General features: G+C 55.8%; 2 protein-coding genes across 2 annotated transcripts in view; one reads left to right on the top strand and one right to left on the bottom strand.

Moving 5' to 3' along the window:
• irf6 (interferon regulatory factor 6) overlaps positions 1 to 1513 on the bottom strand; it is a 12526-nt gene extending 11013 nt beyond the window's left edge. The window contains exon 1 of the mRNA XM_078420348.1: positions 1505 to 1513. Coding sequence (XP_078276474.1) covers positions 1505 to 1513 — 9 coding nt within the window. The remainder of the gene's footprint in view (positions 1 to 1504) is intronic.
• A 1448-nt stretch (positions 1514 to 2961) lies between these two features.
• Positions 2962 to 12361, top strand: guca1b (guanylate cyclase activator 1B). The gene is made up of 4 exons (XM_078420505.1): positions 2962 to 3168; positions 5541 to 5690; positions 7097 to 7211; positions 11637 to 12361. Exons 1-4 carry the CDS (start codon positions 2962 to 2964, stop codon positions 11762 to 11764), a joined length of 600 nt encoding a protein of 199 aa, XP_078276631.1. The 3' UTR covers positions 11765 to 12361.
• Positions 12362 to 13172: the final 811 nt, after the last annotated feature.

Raw genomic sequence — 13172 nt, 5'->3', positions numbered from 1 at the left:
AGACCCTTCTTCAGACTGGGATTCGGTTACATGAGTATCTTGGTCAGCATGGAGAGGTTGGGCCGAAGGGCATGTTTCCCGTCCTCTGAGGGGAGTTGTGGTTGGTTGCAACTGTCTTGCTCAGTGGAACCACGAGTCCTTCAATGTCCGCAGATGCTTGAAGATCAAAATAAAATCCCCAGAAACCAGAAACGTCTAGTTGGTTCAGCAAGAGACTGCAGGTAATGGTTTACACCAAAGATAGATGCGAAATGCTGGAGTAACTCAGCGGGTCGGGCAGCATCTCTGGAGTAAAAGGATGGGTGATGTTTCAGGTTGGGACCCTTCTATACCTTGCCTGTTTAAATGTCTGAAGAAGGGTCCCAACCCGAAACACCATCTGTCCATTCCATCCACAGATGCTGCCTGACCCGCTGAGTTCCTCCAGCACTTTGTGGTTTGCTCCAGACTCTAGCATCTGCAGTTCCTTGTGTCATAAGGTCATAAGTGAGAGGAGTAGAATTAGGCCATTTTGCCCATCGAGTCTAGTGCGCCATTCAATCAAGGCTGATCTATCTACTTTCTCACCCCATTTTCCTGCCTTCTCCCCATAACCCCTGACACGCCACAGACGCTGCCAACTCTCACTCGGAGCCTCTCTCTCTCTCTCTCTCTCTCTCTCTCTCTCTCTCTCTCCCCCCGCCCAGAACGCACGCTCTCTCTCTCTCTCTCTCTCTCTCTCTCTCTCTCTCTCTCTCTTCTCCCACTCCCACACTGACCTCTCTGTCCTGGGCCTCCTCCACTGTCAGAGTGAGGCCCAGCGCAAATTGGAGGAACAGCACCTCATATTTCACTCGGGCAGCTTCACCCCAGCGGTATGAACATTGAACTCTCCCATTTTATATAAACAACTCCCCCCCCCTCCTCCCCCCCTCTCTATCTTGTGTCACACCTGGATGTCCAACCCCCCACCCCATTTCACCCTCTACTCCTTCCTCTGGATTCACAGGGAGAACGTGCAAACTCCACACAGACAGCACCCAGGGTCAGCACCGGGTCTCTGGCGCTCTGAGGCAGCGGCTCTACCCGCTGCGCCGCCCAATTTGTTGCTTCCTCTGCGAGCGAGTCTGTCAGGAGCCTGTCTCCCCCAGTCCCCCCTCTCCCCCAGTCTCCCCCCTGTGTCCCCCCTCTCCCCCAGTCTCCCCCTGTGTCCCCAGTCTCCCCCAGTCTCCCCCTGTGTCCCCCCTCTCCCCCAGTCTCCCCCTGTGTCCCCCCTCTCCCCCAGTCTCCCCCCTGTCCCCCAGTCTCCCCCAGTCCCCATTCTCCCCCTGTGTCCCCCTGTCCCCCCCAGTCTCCCCCGCTGTCCCCCAGTCTCCCCCCTGTCCCCCACTCCCCCCGGCGCGGTGAGACTGAGAGGTCACCAAGGGGCGCGGCGAAGGTCGAGGGAAGCTCCTAATGAACTTAGCGGATAAGCGGGTATTGGCCTGTTGAGACGAGCAGCTCATTAACATCGGCGGCCGCTCACTCTGACCATGAGCGTCGGGCTGCAGGGGGGGGGGGGGTGTGGGGGAGGGGGGTGGGGGAGGCAAGAGGGGGGCTTCCCGCAGCACCAGGGCACAACATCACTTGGCCAAAGTCAAGCAGGCCGGCCAAGGGGGAGAGCAGACACACGGGGGGGAGAGGGGAAGGGGGCATCCCCGTGACGGTCTGGGCCAGAGGGAGGGGGGGGTGTGAAGGGCAGAGGACACCCATCGACAGGCAGCAGCGGAGGGGGAGAGGGTCAGCTTGTGGCCGGTGGGGGGGGGGGGTCACTGTGCGGGGCATTCCCGGGGGGGGGTCACTGTGCCGGGGGGGGTCACTGTGCCGGGGGGGGGGGGTCCCCGTATTGGGCATTCCCGGGGGGATCACTGTGCCGGGGGGGGGGGGGTCCCCGTATTGGCATTCCCGGGGGGGGTCACTGTCCGGGGGGGGGGGTCACTGTGCTCGGCATTCCCGGGGGGGGTCACTGTGCCGGGGGGGGGGGGGGGTCACTGTGCGGGGCATTCCCGGGGGGGTCACTGTGCCGGGGGGGGTCACTGTGCGGGGCATTCCCGGGGGGGGTCACTGTGCCGGGGGGGGTCACTGTGCCGGGGGGGGGGTCACTGTGCCGGGGGGGGGTCACTGTGCCGGGGGGGGTCACTGTGCCGGGGGGGGGTCACTGTGCGGGGCATTCCCGGGGGGGGTCACTGTGCCGGGGGGGTCACTGTGCGGGGGGGGGGTCACTGTGCCGGGGGGGGGGGTCACTGTGCCGGGGGGGGGGTCACTGCGCCGGGGGGGGGGGGGTCACTGTGCCGGGGGGGGTCACTGTGCCGGGGGGGGTCACTGTGCCGGGGGGGGGGGGTCACTGTGCGGGGCATTCCCGGGGGGGGGTCACTGTGCCGGGGGGGTCACTGTGCCGGGGGGGGGGTCACTGTGCCGTGGGGGGGGGTCACTGTGCCGGGGGGGGTCACTGTGCCGGGGGGGGGTCACTGTGCCGGGGGGGGGGTCACTGTGCGGGGCATTCCCGGGGGGGGGTCACTGTGCCGGGGGGGGGTCACTGTGCCGGGGGGGTCACTGCGCCGGGGGGGGGGGTCACTGTGCCGGGGGGGTCACTGTGCCGGGGGGGGGTCACTGTGCGGGGCATTCCCGGGGGGGGTCACTGTGCCGGGGGGCGGGGGTCACTGTGCCGGGGGGGGGGTCACTGTGCCGGGGGGGGTCACTGCGCCGGGGGGGGGGGGGTCACTGTGCCGGGGGGGGTCACTGTGCCCGGGGGGGGGTCACTGTGCCGGGGGGGGGGGTCACTGTGCCGGGGGGGGGGGGGGTCACTGTGCCGGGGGGGGGTCACTGTGCCGGGGGGGGGGGTCACTGTGCCGGGGGGGGGGGTCACTGTGCCTGGGGGGGGGTCACTGTGCCGGGGGGGGGTCACTGTGCCGGGGGGGTGTTGTACTGGGCATTCCTGGGGCGATGGGGCAGGTGGACAGTGCTGGCGCTGTGAGTGGGGGACCCGGGGAGATCGGGGTGGCCGGGGTGGACTGGTACAAGAGGTTTGTCACCGAGTGCCCCAGCGGGACGCGCTTCTTCCACGAGTTCAGGCGCTTCTGCGGAGTGTTGGACAACGAGGAGGCGGCGGAATACATCGAGAACATGTTCCGCGCCTTCGACAAGAACGGGGTGAGCGGCCCGGGGGGGAGGGTGGGACGTGGGGGGGCGAGGGTGGGGCGTGGGGTGGGGCGAGGGGGGGGCGTGGGGTTGGTGGGTGGGGGTGGGGGCGAGGGTGCGGCGTGGGGGGGGGGGGGGGTGGTGGCGAGGGGGGGGGCGTGGGAGGGGACGAGGGGGGGACGTGGAGGGGGGGGACGAGGGTGGGACGTGGGGTGGGGCGAGGGGGGGACGTGGGGGGGCGTGGGGGGGCGAGGATGGGACGCGGGGGGGGCGAGGGTGGGACGTGGGGGGGGCGAGGGTGGGGCGTGGGGAGGCGAGGGTGGGACGGGGTGGGCGAGGGTGGGACGTGGGGGTGGGCGAGGGTGGGACGTGGGGGGGGGCGAGGGTGGGACGTGGGGGGGGGCGAGGGTGGGACGTGGGGGGGGGGGCGAGGGTGGGACGTGGGGGGGGCGAGGGTGGGACGTGGGGGGGGGGCGAGGGTGGGACGTGGGGGGGGGGCGAGGGTGGGACGTGGGGGGGGCGAGGGGGGGGCGTGGGGGGCGAGGGGGGGGCGCGAGGATGGGACGCGGGGAGGGGGCGATGGTGGGGCGTGGGGGGACGAGGGTGGGACGGGGGGGGTGGGCGAGGGTGGGACGTGGGGGTGGGCGAGGGTGGGACGTGGGGGGGGGGCGAGGGTGGGACGTGGGGGGGGCGAGGGTGGGACGTGGGGGGGGGGCGAGGGTGGGACGTGGGGGGGGGCGAGGGTGGGACGTGGGGGGGGCGATGGGGAAGGTGGGTCATGTAAACAACGGCGCAGGCAACAGCAGACAGACACAGAGAGCTGGAGTAACTCAGTGGGTCAGGATCACTCCACGGGTAGAGTTGCCGCCTCACGGCGCCAGAGACACGGGTTCCATCCCGACAACGGGCGCTGTCTGTACGGAGTTTGTACGTTCTCCCCGTGACCTGCGTGGGTTTTCTCCGGGTGCTCCGGTTTCCTCCCACACTCCAAAGACGTGCAGGTTTGTAGGTTAATTGGCTTGGTGTCAATGTACATTGTCCCCAGTGTGTGTAGGATAGTGTTAGTGTGCGGGGATCGCTGGGCGGTGCGGTCTCGGTGGGCCGAAGGGCCTGTTTCCGCGCTGTATCTCTAAACTAAAACTAAACTATTCATTTTCTCCAGAGATGCTGCCTGACCCGCTGAGTTACTCCAGCTTTTTGTATCTTTCTTCGGTTGAAACCAACATCTGCAGTTCCTTCCTCCACAGAGATAGAACAGCGGCGGTAATGGACAGAGAAATGGCAGATGGAGTTTAGTCCAAACAAGTCTGAGGAGTTCATCTTTGGGAGGTCAAATATAAGAGAAATACATACAGTTAATGGCAACGTTTAGTGCAATATAAAGTCCAGTAAAGTCTAATTAAAGATAGTCCGAGGGTCACCAATGAGGTAGATAGTAGTTCAGCACTGCTCTCTGGTTGTGGTGGGATGGTTCAGTTGCCTGATAACAGCCGGGAAGAAACTGTCCCTGAATCTGGAGGTGTGCGTTTTCACACTTCTGTACCTCTTGCCCGATGGGAGAGGGGAGAAGAGGGAGTGGCCGGGGTGAGACTGGTCCTTGATGATGCTGCTGGCCTTGCCGAGGCAGCGTGAGGTGTAGATGGGGTCGGTGGGAGGGGGGTTGGTTTGTCTGATGGTCTGGGCTGCGTCCACAATTCCCTGCAATTTCTTGCGTTCTGGATGGAGCCGTTCCCAAACCCAGCCTTCATGCTCTCTGAGGCGCTTCTGTAGGAGTTGGTGAGAGGTGTTGGGGACATGCTGACCCTCCTCAGCCTTCTGAGGGAGGAGAGGCGTAGGTGTGATTTCTGGGCCAATAACCGTGTTGATGTACATACGGATCATGATGTCCAAGTCCAGGACTCCCAGCAAGTGCCCACACAAATGTTAGCGTGGTGAAAGATGCACATGGTATCCTTGTCTACATCTGTTAAGGCATTGAGTACGAGTCTACACACACTAGGGACAATTTACAATTTGTATCGAAGGCAAATTAATCTACAAGCCTTTGGAGTGTGGGAGGAAACCGGAGCACCCGGAGAAAACCCACGCAGGTCACGGGGAGAACGTGCAAACTCCGTGCAGACAGCACCCGTAGTCAGGATGGAACCCGGGTCTCCGGTGCTGTGAGGCAGCAGCTCTACCCGCTGCATTTTGTTCTGGCCTTCTCTGTCTTTCAGTCCGAAGCAGAGTTTCAACCCAAAACTCTGTGAAACGTCACCTATCCATGTTCTCCACAGATGCTGCCTGACCCGCTGAGTTACTCCAGCACTCTGCGTCAGTCTGTTGGTGATGGGGAGGATGGTCTTTGTGACGGATGGTTTGATGTGAAATCCTGTTACTTCCAGGACAACACCATTGATTTCTTGGAGTACGTGGCAGCCTTCAACCTTGTTCTAAGGGGCAACCTGGAGCACAAGCTGAAGTGGACCTTTAAAGTGTACGACAAAGATGGCAATGGATGCATCGACAAGACCGAGCTACTGGAGATTGTGGAGGTTCGTGACCACACTGTGACCTGCTGTTCTGGACTAATGGTGGTGGTGTTATAGTTCTGGACTAATGTTTCCACCAGTGGGAGTATCTAGACCAGCGGTTCCCAACCTTTATCGTCCCGTTTACCTCTGGCAACGTTTGGAAAGTAAATTTACCCCCAGCCTGTTTTGTTCAGTATAATGCGAGTTCACATTTCTACCAGAATCAAGCAATGGGGAAATTTCAAAATACTGTTTTTAACATTATTATTTTAAGTTCAAATAACAATCATGGCCGGTGAAATTTATCGGGGTGAATGTACCCCATGTTGGGTACCCCCTTGGTCTAGAGCTGGAGGTCATGGCCTCAGAATTAACGGATGATGGGGGGGGGACCTCATTGAAATGTACAGAATAGTGAGCGGCCCGGATAGAGTGGATGTGGAGAGGATGTTTCCACCAGTGGGAGAGTCTAGGACCAGAGGGCACAGCCTCAGAATTAAAGGACGTTCTTTTATGAAGGAGATGAGAAGTTTCTTTAGTCAGAGGGCGGTGAATCTGTGGGATTCTTTGCCACAGACGGCTGTGGAGGCCACAAGTCAGTGGATATATTTAAGGCAGAGATAGATAGATTCTTGATTAGTGCGGGTGTCAGGGGTTATGGGGAGAAGGCAGGAGAATGGGGTTAGGAGGGAGAGATAGATCAGCCGTGATTGAATGGCAGAGTAGACTTGATGGGCTGAATGGCCTCATTCTACTCCTCTTCCTTCTGACCTGATGGCGGGGGCTGTGCGGGTCGGTCGCCTCGGTAGGGGTCGAGTTGTCTGTACGTGGGAGGGGCATGGGGGAAGAGAGAGGGGAAGTTTTTGACCTCCATCACAGTGAGGGGGTGTTTGGAGTCACTGTGATGGATGTTTGTGTTGGGGTTGTGTCTTGTGTTTTTGTACTGCTGGCTAAGTAATCTCGTTCTGAACGAATGACAAATAAAGCTACATTGGATTTATTTATTTATTTTTTGTTCTGGCCACCTCCTGATGGCGAGGGTTGTGTTATTGTTCTGGCCACCTCCTGATGGCGAGGGTTGTGTTATTGTTCTGGCCACCTCCTGATGGCGAGGGTTGTGTTATTGTTCTGGCCACCGCCTGATGGCGAGGGTTGTGTTATTGTTCTGGCCACCTCCTGATGGCGAGGGTTGTGTTATTGTTCTGGCCACCGCCTGATGGCGAGGGTTGTGTTATTGTTCTGGCCACCTCCTGATGGCGAGGGTTGTGTTATTGTTCTGGCCACCTCCTGATGGCGAGGGTTGTGTTATTGTTCTGGCCACCTCCTGATGGCGAGGGTTGTGTTATTGTTCTGGCCACCGCCTGATGGCGAGGGTTGTGTTATTTTCTGTTCCTGCCGCCTGGATTCTGACCCTGTGCTTTTTCCAGTCCATTTACAGGTTGAAGAAGGTTTGTTGTAAAGAGTCGCTGGATGGGGCACCTCTCCTGTCCCCCGAGCAAGTGGTGGATCGGATATTCCAGCTAGTGGATGAGAACGGGGATGGTAGGTACTTGATAGAGACATAGAAAATAGGTGCAGGAGGAGGCCATTCGGCCCTTCGAGCCAGCACCGCCAAGGCAGCGGTAGAGTTGCCGCCTTACAGCGAATGCAGCGCCGGAGACCCGGGTTCGATCCTGACTACGGACGCTGTCTGTACGGAGTTTGTACGTTCTCCCCATGACCTGCGTGGGTTTTCTCCGAGATCTTCGGTTTCCTCCCACTCTCCAAAGACGTGCAGGTTTGTAGGTTAATTGGCTGGGCAAATGTTAAAAAAAAATTGTTCTTAGTGTGTGTAGGGTTAATGAGCGGGGATCGCTGGGCGGCGCGGACCCGGTGGGCCGAAGGGCCTATTTCCGCGCTGTATCTCTAAATATGATCACGGCTGATCATCCACAATCAGTGCCCCGTTCCTGCTTTCTCCCCACATCCCTTGATTCTGTTAGCACGAAGAGCTAAATCTAACGAAGGTATTTATTCACAAAATGCTTTAGTTACTCAGCAGGTCAGGCAGCATCTCGGGAGAGAAGGAATGGGTGACGTTTCGGGTCGAGACCCTTCTTCAGACTGAGACGTCACCCATTCCTTCTCTCCCGAGACGCTGCCTGACCTGCTGAGTTACTCCAGCATTTTGTGAATAAATACCTTCGATTTGTACCAGCATCTGCAGTTATCTTCTTATATATTGAGCTAAATCTAACTCTCCTTTGATGGGCCGAATGGCCTAATTCTGTTCCTATCACTTATGACTTTATGTCATCCGAGGGGGGTTCCAAGTGCGCTGGGGATTTAATCCGGATTGAAGGAGGTGCTGGATAATGAGTGGTGTCCAAATCCACACCAACATGCGGCACTGGTGTGTCCATGCTCCACCTGCTGCTGGAACGGTGCAAGTGCAGGGACATTGTGTTACATCAACTTACAACACAACGCAGCCCTTCGGCCCACTATGTCCGTGCACAACATGATGCCAAGTTAAACATATCTCCTCTGCCGGAGATAGACACGAAAGCTGGAGTAACTCAGACCTCTGAACAAGGGTCTCCACCCCAAACGTCACCCATTCCTTCTCTCCCGAGATGCTGCCTGTCCCGCTGAGTTACTCCAGCATTTTGTATCTTTCTTCGGTGTAAACCAGCATCTGCAGTTCCTTCCTGCGCTATCTCCTCTGCCTGCACGTGATCCATATCCCTCAATTCCCTGCATACCCCTGCACTTGTCCAAAAGCCTCTTAAACACCACTATCGTATCTGCCTCCACCCCCACCCCCACCCCAGGCAGCGCGTTCCAGGCCCCCCCACACCCCCAATCCCACCCCAACCCCCATCCCCATCCCCATCCCCACACCCACCCCCACCCACACCCCCACCCCCATACCCACCCACACCCCCATACCCACCCACACCCTCATCCCCACCCCCACCCCCATCCCCACCCCCATCCCCATCCCCACCACCACCACCCCCACCATATCCACTCACTTGTGGCCTCCACAGCCATCTGTGGCAAAGAATCCCATAGATTCACCACCCTCTGACTAAAGAAATCCTAAAGAAAATAAGAGTATCCATGTGAACCTGTCCTGTCCATATAAAGTAATATTTTATAGATCGCTAAATCTGGCAAACCGTAAATTCACAACCGTGACCTCCAGGTTCAAGAACAGCTTCTTCCCAACGACCATCCGACTCTTGAACATCGCACAACGTAGAAAGTAGGTGCAGGAGGAGGCCGTTCGGCCCTTTGAGCCAGCATCGCCATTCAATATGATCATGGCTGATCATCCACAATCAGTACCCCGTTCCTGCTTTCTCCCCATACCCACACCTCAGCAACTGTGATCTTCCATGGACTGTCTTTGATTGCACTATGTACGTCAAGGTTTATTTGCACTTGTTAATTTACTGAATTTTGGTTTGTTATATATTATCTGTCTGAAGATAATAAATAATAGTCTTGACCCCAAAATGTCACTTGTTCAAGTGAAAACGCACACCTCCAGATTCAGAGACGGTTTCTTCCCAGCTGTTATCAGGCAACTGAACCATCCTCCCACAACCAGAGTAGTCCTGAACTACCATCTACCTCATTGGAGACCCTCGGACTATCTTTAATTGGACTTTACTGGACTTTATCTTGCACTAAACGTTATTCCCTTCTCATGTATCTGTACACTGTCTTAAGGATAGCGGAGTCAGGGGGTATGGGGAGAGGGCAGGAACGGGGTACTGATTGAGCCATGATCACATGATCTGCCATGATCACATTGAATGGCGGTGCTGGCTCAAAGGGCCGAATGGCCTACTCCCGCACCTATTGTCTATTGTCTGTTGTGAACGGCTCGATTGTAATCATGTGTTGTCTTTCCACTGACCGGATAGCACGCAACAAAAGCTTTTTACTGTACCTCGGTACACATGACAATAAACTAAACCAATCTGTCTGTACTATGTTTACCGGCCTGTTATGCTGCCACAAGTAAGAATGTATTTGTTCTGTTACGTGTGATAATGAAACACTCTTTGTTTGACTCACTCTCTCTCTCTCTGTGTTCAAGCTTATCATGGCACATACATCATTGAGTTTATTGTCACGTGTACTGAGCTACAGTGAAAAGCTTTTGTTGCGTGCTACCTAGCCAGCTGAAAGACAATACATGATTACAATCGAGCCGTCCACAGTGTACAGATACATTATAAGGGAATAACGTTTAATAGACAATAGACAATAGGTGCAGGAGGAGGCCATTCAGCCCTTCGAGCCAGCACCGCCATTCAATGCGATCATGGCTGATCACTCTCAATCAGTACCCCGTTCCTGCCTTTTCCCCATACCCCCTCACTCCGCTATCCTTAAGAGCTCTATCCAGCTCTCTCTTGAAAGCATCCAACGAACTGGCCTCCACTGCCTTCTGAGGCAGAGAATTCCACACCTTCACCACCCTCTGACTGAAAAAGTTCTTCCTCATCTCCGTTCTAAATGGCCTACCCCTTATTCTTAAACTGTGGCCCCTTGTTCTGGACTCCCCCAACATTGGGAACATGTTATCTGCCTCTAATGTGTCCAATCCCCTAATTATCTTATATGTTTCAATAAGATCCCCCCTCATCCTTCTAAATTCCAGTGTATACAAGCCCAATCGCTCCAGCCTTTCAACATACGACAGTCCCGCCATTCCGGGAATTAACCTAGTGAACCTACGCTGCACGCCCTCCATAGCAAGAATATCCTTCCACAAATTTGGAGACCAAAACTGCACACAGTACTCCAGGTGCGGTCTCACCAGGGCCCGGTACAACTGTAGAAGGACCTCTTTGCTCCTATACTCAACTCCTCTTGTTACGAAGGCCAACATTCCATTGGCTTTCTTCACTGCCTGCTGTACCTGCATGCTTCCGTTCATTGACTGATGCACTAGGACACCCAGATCTCGTTGAACTCCCCCTCCTCCTAACTTGACACCATTCAGATAATAATCTGCCTTTCTATTCTTACTTCCAAAGTGAATAACCTCACACTTATCTACATTAAACTGCATCTGCCATGTATCCGCCCACTCACACAACCTGTCCAAGTCACCCTGCAGCCTTATTGCATCTTCCTCACAATTCACACTACCCCCCAACTTAGTATCATCTGCAAATTTGCTAATGGTACTTTTAATCCCTTCGTCTAAGTCATTAATGTATATCGTAAATAGCTGGGGTCCCAGCACCGAACCTTGTGGTACCCCACTGGTCACTGCCTGCCATTCCGAAAGAGACCCATTTATCCCCACTCTTTGCTTTCTGTCTGTCAACCAATTTTAGTGTGAGGTAAAGCCAGCAAAGACCAATCAAAGATAGTCCGAGGGTCACCAATGAGGTGGATAGTAGTTCAGCACTGCTCTCTGGTTGTGGGAGGACGGTTCAGTTGCCTGATAACAGCCGGGAAGAAACTGTCCCTGAATCTGGAGGTGTGCGTTCTCACACTTCTGTACCTCTTGCCCGATGGGAGAGGGGAGAAGAGAGAGTGACCGGGGTGAGACTGGTCCTTGATGATGCTGCTGGTTTTGCGGAGGCAGCGTGAGGTGTAGATGGAGTCAATGGAAAGGAGGTTGGTTTGTGTGATGGTCTGGGCTGCGTCCACCATTCTCTGCAATTTCTTGCGTTACTGCATTACTGTGACCGCAGCCCACACATGGGGCATGCTACTGCATTACTGTGACCTGCTGTCCACACATGGGGCATGCTACTGCATTACTGTGACCTGCTGTCCACACATGGGGCATGTTACTGCATTACTGTGACCGCAGCCCACACATGGGGCATGCTACTGCATTACTGTGACCTGCTGTCCACACATGGGGCATGTTACTGCATTACTGTGACCGCAGCCCACACATGGGGCATGTTACTGCATTACTGTGACCTGCTGCCCCCCATTCTGCAGGGCACCTATCGCTGGATGAGTTCATAGACGGAGCGCGCAAGGACAAGTGGGTGATGGAGATGCTGCATATGGACGTGAACCCCGGCAGTTGGATTAAAGAGCAGAGGCGCAAGAGTGCTTTGTTTTAACCCTCACCGGCACCAGGAACTGAAGGAGCTGGGACCTGCAGCAAAGCACAAAGTGCTGGAGGAACTTGGCGGGTCAGGCGGCATCTGGGCAGGGAATAGACAGATGGCATTTCAAGTCGTGACCTTTCCCCAGTCCGATTGTAGATATGTTTAGTTTAGTTTAGTTTCGAGATACAACACGGAAACAGGCCCTTCGGCCCACCGAGTCCGCGCCGACCAGCGATCCCCGCACACTAACACTATCCTACACACACTAGGGACAATTTTACATTTACCAAACCAATTAACCTACAAACCTGCACGTCTTTGGAGTGTGGGAGGAAACCAGAGCACCCGGAGAAAACCCACGCGGTCACAAGGAGAACGTACAAACTCCACGCACACAGCGCCCGTGGTCGGGATGGAACCCGGGTCTCTAGCGCTGTGAGGCAGCAGCTCTACCCGTTGCGCCACGGTTCTGTGGGACTTTCCAAGTATATTACAGCGCATGGATGGTAAACACAGATAGGCCAGGCACACCGGGATTATACTTGACAAAACGACACCTAATCCTTTCCCACGGCATGTACAATACATTCTCATCGCCCAAGAATATCATCTAAGGTCTTGTATTTAACCTAGTAATGTTTCTGAGATGAATAAATATTTGTTTCCATTTAACCAACGCACTAAGTTTCATTTAACATGTTTCATTTACTGTTTCTCAAACTTGCACAGGCTCACATTTACCAATGTGGATCTGCCAGCTGTTGTTTGTGTCAGTGTAGGATGAAAGTGCCGCTAGCGGCGCGGTAGCGCAGCGGTAGAGTTGCTGCTTTACAGCGAATGCAGCGCCAGAGACTCAGGTTCGATCCTGACTACGGGTGCTGCACTGTAAGGAGTTTGTACGTTCTCCCCGTGACCTGCGTGGGTTTTCTCCGAGATCTTCGGTTTCCTCCCACACTCCAAAGACGTACAGGTATGTAGGTTAATTGGCTGGGTAAATGTGAAAATTGTCCCTAGTGGGTGTAGGATAGTGTTAATGTACGGGGATCACTGGGCGGCACGGACTTGGAGGGCCGAAAAGGCCTGTTTCTGGCTGTATATATATGATATGATAAGGCCAGTAGAAGGTGAGATTCACCCTAGTCCTGAACTGCTGTCCAAGACAGGCAAAATAGACACAGAGTACTGGAGTAACTCAGTGGATCAGGCAGCATCTGTGGAGACAATAGACAATAGGTGCAGGAGGAGGCCATTCAAGGTGATCATGGCTGATCATTCTCAATCAGTACCCCGTTCCTGCCTTCTCCCCATACCCCCTGACTCCGCTGTCCTTAAGAGCTCTATCTACCTCTCTCTTGAATGCATTCAGAGAATTGGCCTCCACTGCCTTCTGAGGCAGAGAATTCCACAGATTCACAACTCT

Source organism: Rhinoraja longicauda, chromosome 24 (assembly GCF_053455715.1).
Source record: "Rhinoraja longicauda isolate Sanriku21f chromosome 24, sRhiLon1.1, whole genome shotgun sequence".
NCBI classification, from domain to species: Eukaryota; Metazoa; Chordata; class Chondrichthyes; order Rajiformes; family Arhynchobatidae; genus Rhinoraja; species Rhinoraja longicauda.
This window is presented reverse-complemented; position numbering and strand designations above follow the sequence as displayed.